The sequence below is a fragment of the Ambystoma mexicanum genome, chromosome 6q (assembly GCF_040938575.1).
Source record: "Ambystoma mexicanum isolate Mex_15411 chromosome 6q, UKY_AmexF1_1, whole genome shotgun sequence".
NCBI lineage: Eukaryota > Metazoa > Chordata > Amphibia > Caudata > Ambystomatidae > Ambystoma > Ambystoma mexicanum.
Genome location: NC_090937.1, coordinates 1,588,688,670 through 1,588,710,276, shown reverse-complemented (window position 1 = coordinate 1,588,710,276; position 21,607 = coordinate 1,588,688,670). Strand labels below are relative to the sequence as shown.

Here is a 21,607-nt window from a genome sequence, read left to right as displayed (position 1 = left end):
TCTTGCCACCATTGGCACCCTCAGTGTACTCGAAATGCAGGGGTGCCTTACTATTCTTCTTTTACAATGCCCCTTTCTCCTTCCTTCGCTTACTCGCCCATCTCTGTCCTCTCTGTTCATGAAGATGTCTTCTCTGGGAGATGGAGAACCATCCTTGAGTCCTCTCTCGCAGGCCCCGTGTGACTCCTCTCTGGCCCCTGCCTCATCTTTCCTCATTCCTCCTTCACCACCTGCCTCCCATTTCTCTCTGCCCCTCCCCATGTCTGCCACTTTCTTGTGTCGTTGGGCTGTAGCCCCTCTGGCCTGCACCAGTTCTCACCATAGATGCCCCAGCTCTGTCAGAAACAGCGCCTTAAAACTCTCTTGCACCGTGTCGCACCGCGAGGGGGCAGGAGGAACAGCCGGCTGTTTTTGAGTCTTTCTGGTGGCAGCCATCTTGTTGTTGTGATCTGTAAACACCTGTGGCTATTAGGACTTTTCAACCTCCCTCTACCAATGCAGTCCTCTGTATCAATGATGGCCAAGGCCCATTCACCGATTCCTCCATACCCCAACCCTGCAAGTGCAACACACAGCTAAGCACAATATCACCGGGGGAACAGGGGGTGCAACACACAATATCAAAGCTAGCATAACAGGAAATCATTGCTGTTAACCCAATCTGCCTGCTAATTTCTTCAATTACTTCCATCATCCGCACAATTTTAAGCTGCCCTAACCCCACACCAACTCTTTACCCGCTTCCCATTCAACACACTCCCACTCCAGTGCTTTGCAATGCATTGTGTATAGGCGCTATATAAATAAACTATCACATCATATCATATCTTCCCTGCCAGCCGAGTAGAAACCCTTCATCTTGATGGTGATGCAGCCTACCCCCTCCAATTTGCCAACCACAGATGACGCTACCCCTTCGTCATGCCCAGGAGGCCTTGCAGGCCTGCCATCCAACTGAAGAAGTCCTGGTGGTCTAGTGGCCTTGACTACTAGACAAAGTATCCCTGGATCTCCAGTGGTCCCTAAAATTAAACTTCTCTTGTGGTCACCTGTAAAATTGTCTAGGTGGCCTGGTAGTCACTTACATAAAAAGTTATCTCTAGTGGTTTAGTTGGAGTTCCTTCCTATCCCTGCCAATACTCTCACTTTAGGGTGCCCTGATAGGACATCCAAGGAACATGGGGGCCTGTTGGGTAGATGTCCCTTAATGCAAGCTTCCCCGAACTATACTCCCACGGTGCCCCCCTAGTTTCCCCACAGATGTTGTTCCCTACCTCGATCTTCCGCCATGCTCTCAAACCGCACCTAATTAGAGCCGCCAGAGCGCCAGGGGACCACTCCGGTGGTGATAGTTAGCAGTACAAATATCCATTAACATTAACATTAAATAAGGAAACTCAATATCCAAATCCAGTAACTTGCGGGCCAAGAGCAGGGAAGGCAAGACTTCTCCGGCCCGGGCCTGTACCCTATGGGGTGCTCTGGCATCTCCGATTGATGACAAAGAATGCCAGGCAATGACATCACGTTACGGTGTCCCAGCAAGTCAAACTGAGGAGGGAAGTGACTGCCCTGCCCTATCCTCCCTGGGCTGCCTTCCTCTTCCCACACAGAATCCCTGAGATCAGGGTGCGCTGGACCTCGGGGAGAAGAGTCCCACCACCATGAAGATCAAGGGCTTCTACTCAGCTGGCTGGGAAGGAGTTGAAGTGTGTGGAGAATAGTCAGTTCCGGTGTGTTGTAGATTGTGCCTCTAATAGTTGATTTGGGAGTTACGGTATGAGTACCAAGTTCTGGTACCAAGTTTATGAAATTTGGACAGATTAAGATCTTCTGGGATTGGCTTTCAAAATAAAAGAACCATTTTGCGTTAAAGGGGGGGATTTGCTTGTAGTAGGTGTTTTGCGTTCCTTAACTAAGACAGATATGTTTCTTTCTCACAGCATGTTGTTGGGTTTTGTTTAGGGTGACCTGATTTCGAAAATAAAAAACTGGGACAGGACACTGACATAGAAGCAGGACTACAGCTTCAGCAGTGAAACTGCAGTCCTACTTCTATGAGGGTGGCCTGTTCCGTGTCATGTTGCAGCGCCCGGGGTCTCGAGGCTAAATCCATCCAGGATTTGGGGATTGGGTGGATACTATACCGGTTTTTAGCAAACTGGTGGAAAAAACATGATATCCGTCCAAAAACCGCGATGTCTGAAGAAATTAACTGCAATTAGCAAAGGCCAGGTTCCCAGGAGTTAAAGTGGATCCTGATACATCAAGGGGGAAAGTGGAAAACTGTAATTAGAGAGGTCAGGCAGTGGACTATGCGTTGAGGCCATTGAGGGTCGGTTGTTGTATTTAGGGTTAGGAGAGGTGTTGTGTTGGTGTATATAGGGCCAACTATATGACTTTCCTATGTTTTGGTCTCGCCTGTGAATAACGCTGTCTTTTCTGAACCTCAGGGCTTTTTTCACCATCATCGATCCCAAGAACACAGTTTGGGCCTCATTACGAGTTTGGCAGTGTGGTCAAATATGGTGGTAATGCACATTACCACACCGCCGAACTACAGTTTGGGCGGTGAGGCAGAGAAAACACAACCAGCAGAATGCTGGAGGTAGTTCCTCTGCCTTACCACCCAGAAACAGCCAAATCGGCTGTATTACCGCTGGTGGTGATAGTCCTATGGACACAAATGAATGGGGACTAATACTGCCTACTATGGTTTGTAATCCGGCGGTAATACTGCCAGTGTTAATATCGCCAAAATCCCCATGGAGTCCTATGGATCCCAATTAATGGGGACTAACACTGCCCACCGCCACTTGTAATCTGGTGGTAATACCGCCAGTGTTAATGCCGCCAAAATCCCCATGGAGTTCTATGGATGCCAATTAATGGGGACTAACACTGCCTACCACCACTTGTAATCCGGCGGGAATACCGCTAGTGTAGATACCGGCAAAATCCCCCTGGAGTCCTATGGATGCCAATTAATGGGGACTAACACTGCCTACCAATACCGCCAGAATAATGCCGCAAGACCAAGTGGTGGTAACGTCAATACCATTTGGTGGTATCTCAGTGGCATTACCGCCGAGATACCACCAAACTCCCAGTATTCGGTATGTGGGTTGCATGCAGTGTGATTCCCGTGCTGCGCTGTGTGATCTGCGGGTGAGCAGGACCCGGTAGTCTCCGAGCTGGAAGTGGGCCTTCCATGCCGCGTTCCAGTGGAGTCTGTGCACATCTGCTGCTGGCCCTAACACAGAAGGCAGACATGAAAAGCTGCGCTGCGATGCGCACGGGTGAACGAGGCACACCATGGAGAAAGCCTTCGGGCTGTCCTGCACGGTGCAGACGCATTCGACTGGGAATGCTGCTATAGTCTCTGTAAGTTTACTCTCCCACCCTATCCTGCCCAGGGTCCTTAGCACTACCCTGGGGAACCATTGTGATATTATTGTCATCAATGCTAAAAACCTGTACCTTTTTCAAGCCGCTTTCTGACATGTCTCATATGTTGCTGTAGAGGGGCGTGTCCGCTTTCTAGCACACCTCCCCCGTCCTCCATCTTCCCGCACCCCAGAATAATCATTGTCTATTGTGCAATGGTGCGATATTTGTCTAAACTGGATTATAAAAATAGGCTATTTCTCTTATTTCAGGAGCTGCACAGATCCTGTAGGCCACGAGGTCATCTGGGCCTTGGGTGCCGGCTGCAGAGACATCATTTCCCTCCAGGTGGCGCCATTACACCCGTGGTAAGATACGGTTTTGCTTTCTAACACAACAGGTTCTTAGCTATGGGAGAAACTGCTTTTGTATGTACATATGTTTTGGTGGTACTTGTATAACACCTAACATTCATTATCATGGCTTTGAAGCACATTAGACAGTACTTAGAACATGCATGAAAACCGCCCAGAACATTGTATGCTCCTATGCCTTTATGAGTACAAGGAAATGACAACTTTTGGCAGCAAGCTTTTACATTAACGCTATAATAGCAGTGTAGTGTGTTGGGTAGGGCTGCTATGTGATTTGCTATGTCAAGGACTGTGCAATAAATGGACTGTATTATGTATGAATGGGTCTGAACTGTCTAATTTGCAGTGCTTCATAGTGGCAGAGTCTGAAACGCGAGTAGTTAAGGGGGGGCCCCTTTTTCCAAAGTAAAATGCATCTTACAAACCCTGGATCAACTGTTTACAGTTGAGGGCCCTGCAATAATTATCATCATGAAAGAGCTAGAAATAGGTGTTCTTTTAACCATTTATAAAGTGTGCACCAGAAACGGAATTGTCTTTTGGCACTTACACAATAGGAATTATTATCACACAAAATGAAAGTGCTCATTTTATTGACTGTCAAACACATCTTTGCAGTAGACACACACAAAGTTGCCTTACTCCACTAATATCTGTTACAACCAGTGCTGGGTGTGGGATTGAAAAGGCAGGTATCCTAATACATCACAAAAGAGGGGCGTGGCATGTGAAGTGAGGGGCGTGGCGTGACTCCAACTCTCAGGATATCTTTTGAGAAACTATTTATCTCCACAACCACAGGACTGATTAAACGCAACATAGCAAAACAGTGGGGGGCCAATGTGACTCCGCTCTTTGTGCAATAGGTAACGGATGTGGACATTTGTATGTTGATGGAGCAACATATATACACAGCCAGAGGATTCCCCTGGGAAAAGCAAGGAAAATGTGGCAGAAGTGGGAAGATGCACAATAAATGAACTCTGAATAAGAATACTGGATGCTGGATGGGTATATGCTATGGGTAGGATACACTATATCAACGGAGGGATCTGGATCTGTTTTGTTTTGTTTACCGTGTAGTGTTTAATGTGTAAGCCTCACTAATTATGATCAAAACTAATAACATGTTTTATCAAAAAAATAACTCAGGATATCAGTGGCCAGCAACCTGTCAGGCCTTTCAGAGTTTGGAGCATGTGTACAGGTTTATTCGATATCATTCGCAATGTGCTGATGGCAGGTATTGCTCTGTGCAAGTCATCCTGGGTTTATGTTCATATGCATTCGGCTTTATAAAGCCCAAACAGAGATGTGACACAAGAGTGCCATAGGACAAGGACCACAGTAACAGGAAACGATGATATAACTACAGTTAAAAGCATTGACTATTTCGGCTTAAGATGGAAGATAATGGGGCAAGGAGATCGAAGATTGGTAAGCCCTGGAGTCCGCGTCAGATACCCATCGCTTGCTTCCTCCTGCCAAGGGAAGAGAGAACAGTGTGTGCCCTTCTCACTCCCACACAAGTCCACAAAGCCGGCCAATCATTCAGGAGCCTTTCCTGCACATGTCTGCCCTTTACTTTGGCAACTGGATGTGGAAACGCAATGCTGGCATTCATTTTGGCTTTTTTCCCTTAATGATTTCCCACTTTAAGTTAAAGTCATTTTTATTTTCAACACCTTTTAGTTCTATATTTGGCACGCATGCCGTAAAGACAAGCTCCCGTGGAGCTCCGTCCGAGATCCTGCCAAAAAGAACTAATAATGCTTTATTAGCTCTGCAATACATGATCTGCCTGCATAATCCTGCAGGGGAACTAACCCCCATCACTCGACCCGACTCCTGAGCTGAATCGGAAAGGAGAACACAGAAAACGCGGAGTCCAAAGTCGAACCCCTGGGGCCAGCAAGATGGCGCCGCATGCTGCGAGCTGTGACTGACGCAGCAGCCGACTCGAGACCCCGTGGAGCCCACAGCAGCGACCGACTGATCGGACCATCTGATCCCTGGCCCCCCTGGGCTCCGGTTGCTGAGCGAGCGGAACACCATGAATGCCGGCGAACCTGGTGCGACGGATGCGGGAGAAGCCGCAGCTCCCGAAAGGCGGGAGCGGACACAGACCACTTGAGCCCTGCGGCGCGGGGAGGCCCCCAGCCCCGTGAACGCACTCTTGCGCACCGGCGGTGGAGCCGGGCTATGCAATCCCCGGCTTCGCTCAGGCTCCAAACCCAGGGACAAGCAGCGGAGGCTGAGAGTGAATCCTCCGTGGCAGCAGAGCGGGGTGCTGGCACGCAGCCACCCAGACGCGCCCCAGCACAGCGGCGGAGAGTCGGCCCTTTCGACTCCGGCCTCCATCAGGACACCGGGCCGCACCGCAGACCGCAGCAGCTGAAGACGCTGCAACTGACGAGCATCCCGACTGCCCCGTCGACCACATCCTGGCACATGTGAGAAGAAGACCGAGAGAGGGGAACCGGGGCTGGGGACTGCTGCGGCCGCGCCTTATCGAGGGAGAACTGGTGCGCGGGCGCGGCCTGTCAAAGACTCGCCCGGCGGAACGGTGAAGCAGGGGACACGGTGCCGTGCCTGCGACGCTGACCCACCTGAACGCAGGTAAGGCCGGGAAGGACCACAACTGAGGGGAGCCACAGGGCACACAGCGCACGGGGCGAAGACCCCTCAAGACACCCCTTGCGGGGGCACCCGACCTCGCACTGCATGACCTCCCAACACCCGGGAGCGAGAGGCCAACCTAATCTGGGCCCCCGGAAGGCTGGACAACGCGGGGGGCCCACACCAATAACCACAGCCCGCCTGGCAGCACGGCAACCGCATCAACCAGGCCGCTGGGGGGCACAAGAGCGATCAACGTACCCCCAAGGAGACTACACTGAAAGCGGTTGAGGTCCGCCGGCTATTGGAGGCCGGGGGCACCCTCAACCACACACTGGGCCCAACTGGAAGGTTTACACCCCCCCCGGGACGAAGGCAGCAGCAAGACTGATACGGGGCAACCACCACTGCCTGACGAAACTGCCACAGGGGTACTCCCCACCGGAACAAGCCCCAACGAAGCCAGGACCAGGCCAAGCAAGCAGGAGGACCAGCCTGAGCCACAAATTGACGAGCAGGACAGTGAGGCGAGGAGGCCCATATAACTATTGGGGCTGCTAGACACTGGCTGGACACGGAGCTCCGCCCAAGGGTCCCATCAAGTAGCGCCGGAACCACAGCACTACCCGAAGGCAGTAAGTCAGAACCACACAACCTGCGGGTCAAGAGCTGGAACGGACACAGGAGGGACCCTGGGAGGGAGATTTCACCCCCCAAGAGCAAACTGAAACTGGTCACAATGGACTCATTCACGACGGCCAAACCCCAGAGACAACCACAACAGGACCAAGAAACCTCGGGGGAACCCTCCCAGAAGGAAGAAGACCTCAAACATGCGCAGGTCCTACAGGCAATATCTGCCCTCCGCACATCGGTGGAGGGGAAGATAGAGGAGGTGGAATCGGACATACAGCTCATGCGTCAGGATGCCCGTAACCTCACTGAGAGGGTCACGGCGGCAGAAAACACATTACAAGACACTGTGGAGGACACCCAAGAATTGAAAACGAAAGTCCAGGAGCTTGAGCAGAAGGTGGCAAGGCTGGAGGCGCGCTCCGAAGATGCCGAGGGCCGAGCCCGCCGAAATAATATTCGCATACTAGGGGTTCCCGAGGACATGGAGGGCCCGGACCCGACCGACTTCGTCGAGACGCTGCTGCTGCAGGAGATAGGCCCAGGGAAGCTCTCCCAAGGGTTCTCAGTGGAAAGAGTCCATAGATCCCTTCAAAAACGCCCACCGCCAGGCTCACACCCACGACCAATTATAGCTAAAATTCTGAATTTACGCGACCATGAAACCATATTACGATATTCAAGAGAAGGAGGAGAAATCAAACGGAAGGACTCAACGATAGTCATATACCCGGACTACACACCCACTGTGCAACGAGCAAGGAACTCCTTCATCCCAATAAAAGCGCAATTACGGAAACACAACCTAAAGTATTTGTTGCTCTATCCGTCACGCATCAAGGTCCTCTACAAAGGAAGAGCGACATTCCTAGAGACTCCAGCTGCAGCAAATCTATGGCTGGAACATAACAACCTGGCCGAAGGCAAAGATGATCCACTAAAATCGGATATGGGATGACAACCCACCCACCGTTATAATAAGAAAGGTGAGGCCCCACCATGCAAGGCCACCAAAGCAGACAATGAGATCCCAGCAGAACACCACTAAGTTGATTGGCGAATCGGACGGGAACTCGGAGGACTACACGAGCACGGAAAAATGACCCACCCCCACGGAAACTGTGTAGGCAATCTACCTACACGCATCCTGATCCGGAAGGCCAGGAGTGGCCTGGAAAGCTCGGGACCCCCCCGAGCGTTGCAAGTTGGAAGAAACTGCTGGGAGCAGTTCAAAGTTACACGGTTTGCTGTTCCCATTCAAAAGAATGGAAGTTACTACTGTTGGTAAGTCTCCAAGAATGAAAAGAAGGGGGAGAGGGACTGAACTGAGGGAGGAGGAAACTTGCATCTTGTCCCACACAGAGAAGGGGCCAATAACGCTAGTACCATGCACACGGACGCCAAAAAGAGAGGAGCAGAACGGACACTGTGCCCACTTTGAACCACCATGACCACAACAGCAGTTAAAATACTGACATGGAATGTGCGAGGTTTGGGGACATACATTCGCAGAAACAGAATTAAGACCTACCTGAATAGAAAAGGGGTGATGATAGCGTTACTACAGGAGACCCACTGCACGACCGACTCACTGGCCAAACTCCAAACACACTGGGGGGGCAGGGTTTTGGCACTGCATACTCCAAATATGCCAGGGGAGTGTATACCTGGATACACCCACAGCTCCCTTTCCACCTGAGAAAATCAGAGGTTGATCCGGAGGGTAGATTTGTGATACTATGGGGGCACATGGAGCAGACAGAAATATGCATAATGAACTCCTATTTTCCCAACAGCAATATACCGGCCCACCTGGACTCACTATACCCCAAAATCGTGCAACACAGAGATAGTCTGCTCCTCTGGGGGGGTGACCTCAACTGTGTATGCGATCCGGCAATAGACAGATCCATCCCCCACCCGAAGGGTCCATCAGCAGCGACAATGGCCCTGACTGCAATGATAGACAGGTTGGACCTGGCAGATGTGTGGCGTGAAACACCCAACACAGAGAGGATACTCATACTACTCATACTACTCATCCCCGCACAAACTATACACGAGACTGGACCACATCCTCATAGGCAGAAAACACCTACCCCAGGTGGAAGGAGTGCAGTATTTAGGAAGAACCATATCTGACCACTCCCCACTCATGGTGACATGGAACCACAATGGCCCCAGACCTCCGATCCCCATGTGGAAAATGCCAGCGGAAGCACTCAAAGACCCAGACTTTAGGGAGGAGCTACAAGACTCCATAGATAGCTACATAGAAAACAATGCGGGAAGTGTGGAACACAGCAGCACGGTATGGGACGCCCTGAAAACTGTGATGAGGGGGGAAATCATTGCAAAAGCCGGGGGAATCAGGAGACAGCTCAGAAAAGAATTAGACCAGCTGGAAAAGAAGATAGAAAGGTTAGAGGCAGCACCCATAGGTGACCAGAACAGGGAAACGGAACTTCGAAAACTCAGGGGAGAAAATGATTCAGCGTGGAATAGGCTGGAAAAGTTCGACCACGTGGCCAAAACGAACAGGGTACACACAGAGGCGGACAGAACGGGCAGGCTGTTGGCCTGGCTATGCAGAAGGGAACACCCTAGACACCCCACTACCACACTGCAGGATGAGGAAGGGAACACACACCACACGCAGCAGAACATAAACAACACCTTTAAATGCTTCTACACACAACTCTACTCACATGAGGAACAGGCCCCTCCAGAACAGATTACAGACACCCTTGATGAGATAGGACTCCATAAGATACCACCCGAACAAGCTCTGATGTTAGATGCTGAAATCACGCTTGACGATATAACAGAAGCTATCCGGTCCCTGGCAACGTGCAAGGCACCTGGCACTGACGGCCTGCCCTCGGAGTTCTATAAAGCATATGAACCCTCCCTCACACCCCTGTTACATGAGGTGTACCAAGAGGCATATGAGAGGGGAGTGCTGCCCGAAAGCATGAGGGAAACACTGGTGGTCCCGGTCCTTAAACCAGGAAAACCGGCAGATCTGTGCGATTCCTACCGCCCACTAGCAATGCTAAATTATGATGCGAAAATTTTAACAACAATACTAGCCAAGCGACTGTCCAGAATAATAGGGGACATAATACACAGCGACCAGTGCGGCTTTATACCGGGCCGAAACACATCAATAAACCTGCGCAGACTACAACACATTATGGCCCAAACTAATGAAGACAGGAGCTTATATGCACTAATGTCCCTAGATGCCATATAGGCGTTCGACTCCATCTATTGGGAGTGGCTGGTGGCAGTACTTAGAGAATTCGGCTTCAGACCCGGGTTCATCAGATGGGTTCAGATATTGTACACCGGACCAAGAGCTAGAGTGAAGTCCAGGAAACACATATCAGAAGCCTGGGACATACAAAGAGGGACCAGGCAGGGCTGTCCACTATCCCCAATGCTGTACGTATTGGGGCTGGAACCCATAGCGATCTATTTTAGGAAGCAGTTTTTTGACGCTGGCATAAGACTAGGATGGGTAGACCACATCATTTCGCTTTACGCGGATGATGTCCTTATATATGTTAGAGGCCCACACCTCAACGTACCCGTCATGCTGGAAGTCCTGGACAACTACTCCAGAGTATCTGGGATCCAATTCAATAAGTCGAAGTCCTGCATGTTCCCCCTGGCGGCCCTAAAATACGTTGAGACGGAGGCACTTCCGAAGGTAGGGATAAAATGGCAAACCACCAAATTCAGATACCTAGGAATCCAGATAATGCACACCCCCACACTGATGCATGAACACAACACAAAGGCAGCACTTCCGACCCTACGCAAGTCCATGAACTTCTGGTCGCGACTTCCCCTGTCGATGATGGGAAGGGCCTCCATAGTTAAGATGATTGTTTTACCGCGATTCCTGTATGGGTTCCAAAATGTACTCTATTATATAAAAAAACCCTTCTTCCGACTATTGGAGTCGCTGATAAAGGAGTTCATATGGGGAGAAAATAGGCACAAAATAGCACTGTCAACACTAACCCTGCCATACGCCAGGGGTGGCATTCAGCTCCCTAACTTAGAAAAATACTACCTAGCAGCACAACTCAGCTTTATAACTAAATGGCTCTCAGACGAACCTACTGATGAAAACCCCTTACTACAGACTATGAGCCTCCCTCATCACCTGAAAGAACTGGTATGGGCACCATCAAAGTTGCTGGGAGAAACACCGCACATAGTCACCCTGGGGAGGGAAGTCTGGCGCAGAGCGAGGACACTCGCCCATGTGCAGAGGGCCTACTCACCAGAGATCCCACTGATTGCAGACCTATACACAGCAGCCGCAGACCTGAAACAAATCAGATCATGGGAAAGGGAAGGGGTCTACACTTGGGGAGATTTATACGAGGAAGGCACCTTCAGGGAATTTGTCACGCTGCGGGACAGAGAAGGCATACACCCGGGACAGTTTCTCTGGTACCAGAAGATCCGCGCCATGGCACGAAGCAAGTGGGAAACATGGCCTGAAGAACCGGACACTGACCCACTATTAACGCTGCTATACAACATGGGGGAGGGCTGCAGACCAATATCCAAAATATATAGGCAACTGAGCGATACACCTAACCCCCGAAGCATGGACATGAAAAGGAAATGGGAAATAGACATAGGCAGGGAAATGACAGAGGGGGAGTGGAACCGGGCGCTCACATTCCCCAAGGAGGTGTTGAGAAACCACAGGTTCAGGCAAATACAGATGAATGTGCTGCACCGAACCTACCTAACCCCGAAACGGATAGCCAAATTTAGCAAGCAAATGCAGTCAAACTGCACCTGGTGCAACAAGGAGGAAGCAGACCTAATCCACATGATGTGGGAATGCCCCAAAACGAAGACACTTTGGGAAAAGGTGAAACAAACATGTGAGAAAGCAGGTATGACCAAATACAAATGGACACCGGAGGGGTGCTTGCTAGGAACCTACCCCAGATTAGCCAAGATAAAGCACATAGTCAGACTTATGGACATAACGTGCATATTAACCAAACGAACCATAGCCATGTCCTGGAAAAAAACAGCCGGACCACAATATAAAGCATGGCATGGAGAAATGGAACGATGGCTCCTGGCTGAGACCAAGGCCTGGGAAGAAAGCGTGGCCAGATCAACCGATGAGTCCAGCAGAGCCTTGGAAGCATGGAAAGAACTCACTAGACATATGTTTCACCCCTCCGACGACAAGCCCCCCTGAGCCAACGGCTTGGAACGAACATACCTACAAGACATACAGGGAGACCCGATGAGAGCCAATGAGAGACGCTACGGGCCTCTGGGAAGCATCCCCCCACACCCTGCAAACAACCTGAATGCCCCCTCCCGAACATCCCTACCCCCCAGGGACGAGATAAGCTGAATCACGTGAACACTGTAAGGAGACAGTTGTTACTGTTTGTTAAAGTTAAAATTAAAATGTATTTTACTTGTACAAGAATAAGGCACAACATGGAAATATGTAACCGATGTTATTGAAAATGCCAATAAACAAATTTTAAAATAAATTAGTTCTATATTTGTCCTTATTTATATTTACTCCAGGTGAGTATCATAATAATGTGTTATTTGCATATCACTTTCATCATAGCACTGTGCATAGAACATTTTTATGTACAATTATTATTACGCAACCGTAGTTGATCTTCACTTATCGAACTTGGAGCTGAGTTGGTCTAACTGGAATTCTATCCTACGACCTACGTATCACACACAGATTGCATCAGTGAAAGCTAAACCCTCTGAGCTATCATCCCGGCTTCTTAGCTATCCTACTGGCTATCTCACTGATGACTGAAATGCTTCTACAGAAACACTGTGCAACGCGGCTACGCACAGTGAACCAATCCCATTTCTGAGTGAGTAGACTTGCACGCAGCTCAACGCTGCAAGCAGAAACATTGTGCAACACGGCCACACACAGACAGTAAAACAATCACCTTTCTGAGTGAATAGACTTGCACGCAGCTCAACGCTTCAAGCAGATACACTGTGCAACAAGGCCACGCACAGACAGTGAACCAATACCCTTTCTGAGTGAGTAGACTTGCACGCAGCTCAACGCTGCAAGCAGAAACATTGTGCAACAAGGCCACGCACAGACAGTGAACCAATCCCCTTTCTGAGTGAATAGACTTGCACGCAGCTCAATGCTTCAAGCAGATACACTGTGCAACAAGGCCACGCACAGACAGTGAACCAATCCCCTTTCTGAGTGAGTAGACTTGCACGCAGCTCAATGCTGCAAGCAAAAACACTGTGCAACAAGGCCACGCACAGACAGTGAACCAATCCCCTTTCTGAGTGAGTAGACTTGCGCACAGCTCAACACTGTGAGCAGAAACATTGTGCAACGCGGCCACGCACAGTGAACCAATCCTATTTCTGAGTGAGTAGACTTGCGTGCAGCTCAACACTGCAAGCAGAAACACTGTGCAACACAGCCACACACAGTCAGTGAACCAATCCCCTTTCTGAGTGAGTAGACTTGCACGCAGCTCAACGCTTCAAGCAGATACACTGTGCAACAAGGCCATGCACAGACAGTGAACCACTCCCCTTTCTGAGTGAGTAGACTTGCACTAAGCTCAACGCTTCAAGCAGAAACACTGTGCAACATGGCCACGCACAGACAGTGAACCAATCCCCTTTCTGAGTGATCAGACTTGCGCGCAGCTCAACACTGCAAGCAGAAACACTGTGCAACATGGCCATGCACAGACAGTGAACCAATCCCCTTTCTGAGTGAGTAGACTTGCGCGCAGCTCAACACTGCAAGCAGAAACACTGTGCAACACAGCCACGCACATTGAACCAATCCCATTTCTGAGGGAGTAGACTTGACTGAGTAGACTTAAGCCTGGAACAACACTGCAAGCAGAAACACTGTGCAACACGGCCATGCACAGTGAACCAATCCCATTTCTGAGTGAGTAGACTTGACTGAGTAGACTTAAGCCCAGCTCAACACTGCAAGCAGAAACACTGTGCAACACGGCCACGCACAGACAGCGAACCAATCCCCTTTCTGAGTGAGTAGGCTTGCACGCAGCTCAACGCTGCAAGAAAAAACACTGTGCAACATGGCCACGCACAGACAGTGATCCAGTCCCCTATCTGAGTGAGTAGATTTGCACCCAGCTCAACACTGCAAGCAGAAACACTGTGCAACATGGCCACGCAAAGACAGTGAACCAATCCCCTTTCTGAGTGATCAGACTTGCGTGCAGCTCAACATTGCAAGCAGAAACACTGTGCAACACGGCCATGCACAGACAGTGAACCAATCCCCTTTCTGAGTGAGTAGACTTGACTGAGTAGACTTAAGCCCAGAACAACACTGCAAGCAGAAACACTGTGCAACACGGCCACGCACATTGAACCAATCCCATTTCTGACTGAGTAGACTTGACTGAGTAGACTTAAGCCCAGAACAACACTGCAAGCAGAAACACTGTGCCACACGGCCACGCACAGTGAACCAATCCCATATCTGAGTGAGTAGACTTGACTGAGTAGACTTAAGCCCAGCTCAACACTGAAAGCAGAAACACTGTGCAACAGGGCCACGCACAGACAGCGAACCAATCCCCTTTCTGAGTGAGTAGACATGCGCCCAGCTCAACGCTTCAAGCAGAAACACTGTGCAAAATGGCCATGCACAGACAGCGAACCAATCCCCTTTCTGAATGAGTAGACCTGCGCCCAGCTCAACACTGCAAGCAGAAACACTGTGCAACATGGCCACGCACAGACAGTGAACCAATCCCCTTTCTGAGTGAGTAGACATGCGCACAGCTCAACACTGCAAGCAGAAACACTGTGTAACACGGCCATGCACAGACAATGAACCAATCCCCTTTCTGAGTGAGTAAATTTGCACGCAGCTCAACACTGCAAGCAGAATCACTGTGCAACACGGCCACACACAGTTATCCAATCCCATTTCTGGGTAAGTAGACCTGACTGAGGAGACGAAAGCCCAGCTCAACACTGCAAGCAGAAACACTGTGCAACACGGCCACGCACAGTGAACCAATCCCATTTCTGAGTGAGTAGACTTGACTGAGTAGACTTAAGACCAGCTCAACACTGCAAGCAGAAACACTGTGCAACACGGCCACGCACAGTGAACCAATCCCATTTCTGAGTGAGTAGACTTGACTTAGTAGACTTAAGCCCAGCTCATCACTGCAAGCAGAAACACTGTGCAACACGGCCACGCACAGACAGCAAACCAATCCCCTTTTTGAGTGAGTAGACTTGAGCGCAGCTCAACACTGCAAGCAGAAACACTGAACAACACGGCCACGCACAGAGAGCGAACCAATACCCTTTCTGAGTGAGAAGACTTGCACGCAGCTCAACACTGCAAGCAGAAACACTGTACAACACGGCCGCGCACAGACAGCGAACCAATACCCTTTCTGAGTGAGTAGACTTGCGTGCAGCTCAACACTGCAAGCAGAAATACTGTGCAACACGGCCACGCGCAGACAGTGAACCAATACCCTTTCTGAGTGAGTAGACTTGCGTGCAGCTCAACACTGCAAGCAGAAACACTGTGCAACACAGCCACGCACATTGAACCAATCCCATTTCTGAGGGAGTAGACTTGACTGAGTAGACTTAAGCCTGGAACAACACTGCAAGCAGAAACACTGTGCAACACGGCCATGCACAGTGAACCAATCCCATTTCTGAGTGAGTAGACTTGACTTAGTAGACTTAAGCTCAGCTCAACACTGCAAGCAGAAACACTGTGCAACACGGGCACACACAGACAGCGAACCAATCCCCTTTCTGAGTGAGTAGACTTGAGCGCAGCTCAACACTGCAAACAGAAACACTGAGCAACACGGCCACGCACAGACAGCGAACCAATACACTTTCTGAGTGAGTAGACTTGCACGCAGCTCAACACTGCAAGCAGAAACACTGTACAACACGGCCGCGCACAGACAGCGAACCAATACCCTTTCTGAGTGAGTAGACTTGCGTGCAGCTCAGCACTGCAAGCAGAAATACTGTGCAACACGGCCACGCGCAGACAGTGAACCAATACCCTTTCTGAGTGAGTAGACTTGCACGCAGCTCAACACTGCAAGCAGAAACACTGAGCAACACGGCCACGCACAGACAGTGATCCAATACCGTTTCTGAGTGAGTAGACTTGCACGCAGCTCAACGCTGCAAGCAGAAACACTGTGCAACATGGCCACGCACAGACAGTGAACCATTCCCCTTTCTGAGTGAGTAGACTTGCGCACAGCTCAACACTGCAAGCAGAAACACTGTGCAATACGGCCATGCACAGACAGCGAACCAATCCCCTTTCTGAGTGAGTAGATTTGCGCGCAGCTCAACACTGCAAGCAGAATCACTGTGCAACACGGCCACACACAGTTAACCAATCCCATTTCTGGGTAGGTAGACTTGACTAAGTAGACTAAAGCCCAGCTCAACACCGCAAGCAGAAACACTGTGCAATACGGCCATGCACAGTGAACCAATCCCATTTCTGAGTGAGTAGACTTGACTGAGTAGACTTAAGCCCAGCTCAACACTGCAAGCAGAAACACTGTGCAACACGGCCACGCACAGTTAATCAATACCGTTTCTGAGTGAGTAGACTTCACTGAGTAGACTTAAGCCCAGCTCAACACTGCAAGCAGAAACACTGTGCAACAAGGCCACGCACAGACAGTGAACCAATCCCCTTTCTGAGTAGGTAGACTTGAGCGCAGCTCAACACTGCAAGCAGAAACACTGTGCAACACGGCCACGCACAGACAGCGAACTAATATCCTTTCTGAGTGGATAGACTTGCACACAGCTCAACACTGCAAGCAGAAACACTGTGCAACACAGCCACGCACAGACAGTGAACCATTCCCCATTCTGAGTGAGTAGACTTGCGCGCAGCTGAACATTGCAAGCAGAAACACTGAGCACATGGCGACGCGCAGAGTGTTAACCAATACCCTTCCTGAGTCAGTAGACTTGAGCGCAGCTCAACACTGCAAGCAGAAACACTGAGCAACACAGCTAGACACAGACAGTGAACCAATCCCCTTTCTGAGTGAGTAGACTTGTGCGCAGCTCAACGCTGCAAGCAGAAATACTGTGCAACACAGCTAGACACAGACAGTGAACCAATCCCCTTTCTGAGTGAGTAGACTTGCGCGCAGCTCAACGCTGCAAGCAGAAATACTGTGCAACACGGCCACTCATAGACAGTGAACCAATCCTCTTTCTGAGTGAGTAGATTTGCACCCAGCTCAATGCTGAAACACCCTTAGGAAATGGGAGCAGAACAGGGTGACACAGGTCAATTCGTTTTTATATAGCACTTCTTGTAGCAGCCACTGTGTTATGCACGCCCAACGTTGCCAGATAGGGTGATTAGCCCAGAGTCAGATCGTTTTAGTGATGAGAGGTAGCCGAGAAAGTGAATAAGGGACAGGATAGATTGTGAGAGTGAGAAAGGGACAGGAAGAGTGGGAGAGGGAGAAAGAGAGAGACAAAGGGAAAGAGGGTTGGGGAGGAAGAAGGGAGAGAGAGACAGAGAGAGAGAGAGAGAGAGAGAGAGAGAAAGACAGAGAGAGAGAGAAAGAGAGAGAAAAGAGAGATTAGTGTATGATAACCTCGGTACAGCAAGTATGATTTATTTGTTGATGGGGAAGGAGCTAAAAACAGTAAATGACAAAAGCATAAACCAGGCTTTAAATACATCCAAGGTACTGACACTATTCACAGATCTGTATATGGTGATGACTTTGGTGATAGCACTCTCAGACTTCAGGGTTCCCTCCTGGGAGAGAAGGCGGTTCGTGGCTATCTTAACGACCTTGAAGCCAGTCACTGTCCAAGGGCCTTTAATTTTGAGGGTCTGGGAGTGTCAGGGACGTGGAGAGCGGAGGGTAAAGGAAAGACAGTGGGAAACTGCACAGTGTGAGGTTACGAGTGTTGTTTGCGCCTTATACATCATAATTTTAATGGAGCAGCATTCTAGTCTATTAACCCATGCATGGCTGAGGCTTGTTGTATAGTTTAGACTTCACATAATCACTTCTTGGTCTTTCCACGATTAGGATCTATTGAAGGCAGATTTTCCCTGGATCACCTCTTCTGCATAATTAGAATCCCTGTATTTCAGTCCAGGTTTCCTGGTTCAATAAGGTGCAGGTTAGCAGCTTCCTTCTTCCCCAGCCATTCCATCTCTAGTGCTGCACCAATGTGCAGTGTGTTTCACAAACAAGTCTTTCAATGGCCGAGCTAGTATTCTGTTATATTGCTGGCCTAAATAGCCACATGTCAAATAAACCGGACACATTATAATACCGCTGTGCAGTTACATGCCTGCAGGATGTACTCTGAAATTGTGAATGAGCACAACAGAGAATACAGAGCTGTAAGAAATAAAAAATAAGCACACATGCTGTTTGGGTAGTATAATGTACAACTACATTAACAAAAGTTGATGAAATAAGATATAGGTACATGCCAACATTATCCATTCCATTCGAGAGATGCTAATCCAGGACTGGTTTTAATTTTGCATTCTGGTACTTGTAGTCCCAGATTTCACCATTATAAATCCAGTACTACAAGTCTCAGAATGCTGAATTAAAACCAGGACTGGGCTAGATCTCCCGAATGGAATGTATAATGTTGGCATGTATGGATATAGTTCCAAATTTCAATAGAGCTGATAATCAACCCCACTGAAAAAAGAGTGGGACCACTTGTGAAAGCCAGCTCCAGGGTTGCTTGGCTTCTGACTGGTTCAGATTAATGTTTACCCACTGTGACGAATCAACGTCTGGGGGAACAGTGGTCCAGGATATTGGTTTCTAAAGCTTCAATCAGCTCCACACCTCTAGTACACCAGGAGGGATCCGAACAAATTGGAACACAAGTAAATTATAAACTTCCTTGTCCAATTTTGGTAACGTCATCGAAACGGCAGGCTTATCTCTGCAAGGTCGTGGATCGTTGGTTAGGTGCAACACAGCGAAAATACAAATATTACTCAATGAGAAAAGAAACTGTCCAAACAAGGTTGTATAAAAATATCTACTTTATTATTATCACAACAGACGGTTCTAGCACACTACAAAATACAACCCACCCTGTAAAGGAATGCAGAGGACAGACAGTTTCAAGGAAGGAAAAGGGATGCACTCTGGATACTTACAGGAGCGCGGTAAAGTCATAAATCACAACAGTTCAAAGATAGGGAGCAATGGGTCATAAAATGTCACTAGGGGCCTTCGGAGATGGACCAGGGGGACAGAACCGCTCGACAGGGTCGAGTCGGTTTCGGGGCACTTTGCAGCTTCTGGTCAGAGTTCAAGAGGGGAGACAGCTGGGGCTATCAGGTGGCAGGCAGTTCGGCGAGCAAAGCTGGATGGACAGCTGTAGACAATTTTGACCATAGCACATAAAGTGGCCCTTGATTTCATTGTGCCACAATTAATGCTTTGTTGTAACGTGCCTATCGTTCCTGACATGCTTTTCAGGATGTTTGTTTGAATGAAATAGAGTTTGTATACTGCTGCATACTGGGACTTTTCTGTGCTCTCTCCCCACCTGTCGCCTCACCCTGGCGCGGTGCAGTTCATTGTGGTGCAGCGGTGCAAATATCTCAAAAAATCATGCATCCTAGGGCAGTGAAACCACCACATTGATGTTTCGCTGATTTCAGGCAACGGTCTAATGTGTGAAGGTGCTGAAATACGGGGAAAGGGGTGGGGTGTCCAAATGTCATGTAGCCAGTAATGTCTGGAGAGTCCTACCTGGTAACTGTGCAATATTTGGTGTAGATTGGTGAAACAGTGTGGCATTGTTTAAGGAACAACGCTTCACAAAGCCACAAATCCACAAACTAATTTTGAATTTTATAAATATAGATTACAGGACAAGTAGCACGCAGCACACCGCCCGGCCATCCACACACATTCCAGTTCGGGCCCCAACTGACACTCTTAGAACACTCACCAGCAAACACTCATCATCATCTTTGTCTTGTTCTTGTTCTTTGTGCACCCTGAGGCCCACGGGCATGTTGTCGCGTGACAAAAATTAAAATAAATAAATAAATAAACATTCTCCTGAGCTGAAAATCACTTCAGTCACCAATATTCTAACAGCAAAAATAGGTGGTCATCAGGACTGGACAAGACTAACATAACATCCCCTTCCTACACAAACTCACACACTAATAAAAGCAGCATACACCCCACCTGTCACAACTCAACCCACCCAGATGCACCACCACATCCTGACCCAAAGGCCAAACCAAAACTCCTTCCATCCAGGACTGCCACTCTCAAATCCAGGGCCTGCCACACCCAAGCACAAACATACTCAAAGTGGAAACACTCCAGGAACATAGCCAACACAGCAAAAAGGTGGGAAAGAAGGAGTAACATGGGAGGGAAAATAGATTGTCCAACAACAGAACTAGGATGCATCCCTCCTTTATGGATGCAGAGCCCGGGCGGACCAACCAGAACCTCCAGGACCACAAAATTGCAAACCAGAAAGAGTGTGCTACACATATCCAAGTGCAACAACATAAAATGGAGTACATAATCCACCATCCTACGCCCTCACACACAGGAGCGCAAACCGCACAACCATCCACTCATCACCCATGCCACCATATATCCAATCCAGATGTATACCACAGAAGAACAACACATACTAAAACTACTGCTCATTTACACTTGCTACACCCACCAAAAAGAGAGCAAAGCACGCCACTCCATCTTCACCATGCTCGCAACAAACAGAAAACACAGCAGGTCAAGTTCAGCATTTAGGTTCTCCTGGCAGTACCATATTACTGAATCAAATTTACAATCTGACTTAACTAAGGGCAGATTTTCAAAACTGTAGCTGACAAGTAGAATAGGCCAAACATATGTACAATTATTGCAAGGTCTGATAGGCAGCATAACATCCTTTTGCTGCCTATAATAATATGAGGCAGATCACACAATTACCGCTTTTTCTCTTATTGCTGCAGATTTCCTTTTCCATGAGACAGACCACAAGAGTCATCCCTATCCTTTTCCTCTTTATACGTACTGAGGCACCGAATACAACCCTAAAACAAGGCGCCTAGCTCAGAACACTAACCTGGACGATAGAGACTAAACTTTACCTCAATTAATCTAAAAGCCAAAGTTGCTCACATTTTTTTCACTCTGCTTTAACACCAGCAAAACTTTGGGGTGCACTAGCGGTAAAATGACATATGTTCCTTCGCCTTCCTCCGAGGCAAAAAATATTGGTATCATCATCGACTCCACTCTCTCCTTCTCTCCTCACATCACAGGCCTTGCCAACAATGGCCGCTACCAGCTGCACCTCCTCAGAGGTATTCTTCCTTTCTCACTTTCCCCCCGAAGCTCACTGTCTCCAGAGTTCTGGTTCTCTCTATGCTGTACTACTGCAACAACTCAATCTGCCTTCCTCTACCTTCAGCCCTTTGCAACTAATCCAGAAAATGATTGGGAGACTTGTCCTTGGCCTCAAGC

At 49.0% G+C, this 21,607-nt stretch overlaps 1 protein-coding gene across 3 annotated transcripts in view; it reads left to right on the top strand.

Annotated features, from left to right (window-relative positions):
- FBXO41 (F-box protein 41) overlaps window positions 1-21,607 on the top strand; it is a 785,122-nt gene that overhangs the window by 699,492 nt on the left and 64,023 nt on the right. For all 3 annotated transcript variants that reach the window (XM_069632312.1, XM_069632313.1, XM_069632311.1), the window contains exon 9: window positions 3,660-3,755. In XM_069632312.1, the coding sequence (XP_069488413.1) occupies window positions 3,660-3,755 (96 nt within the window). The remainder of the gene's footprint in view (window positions 1-3,659; window positions 3,756-21,607) is intronic.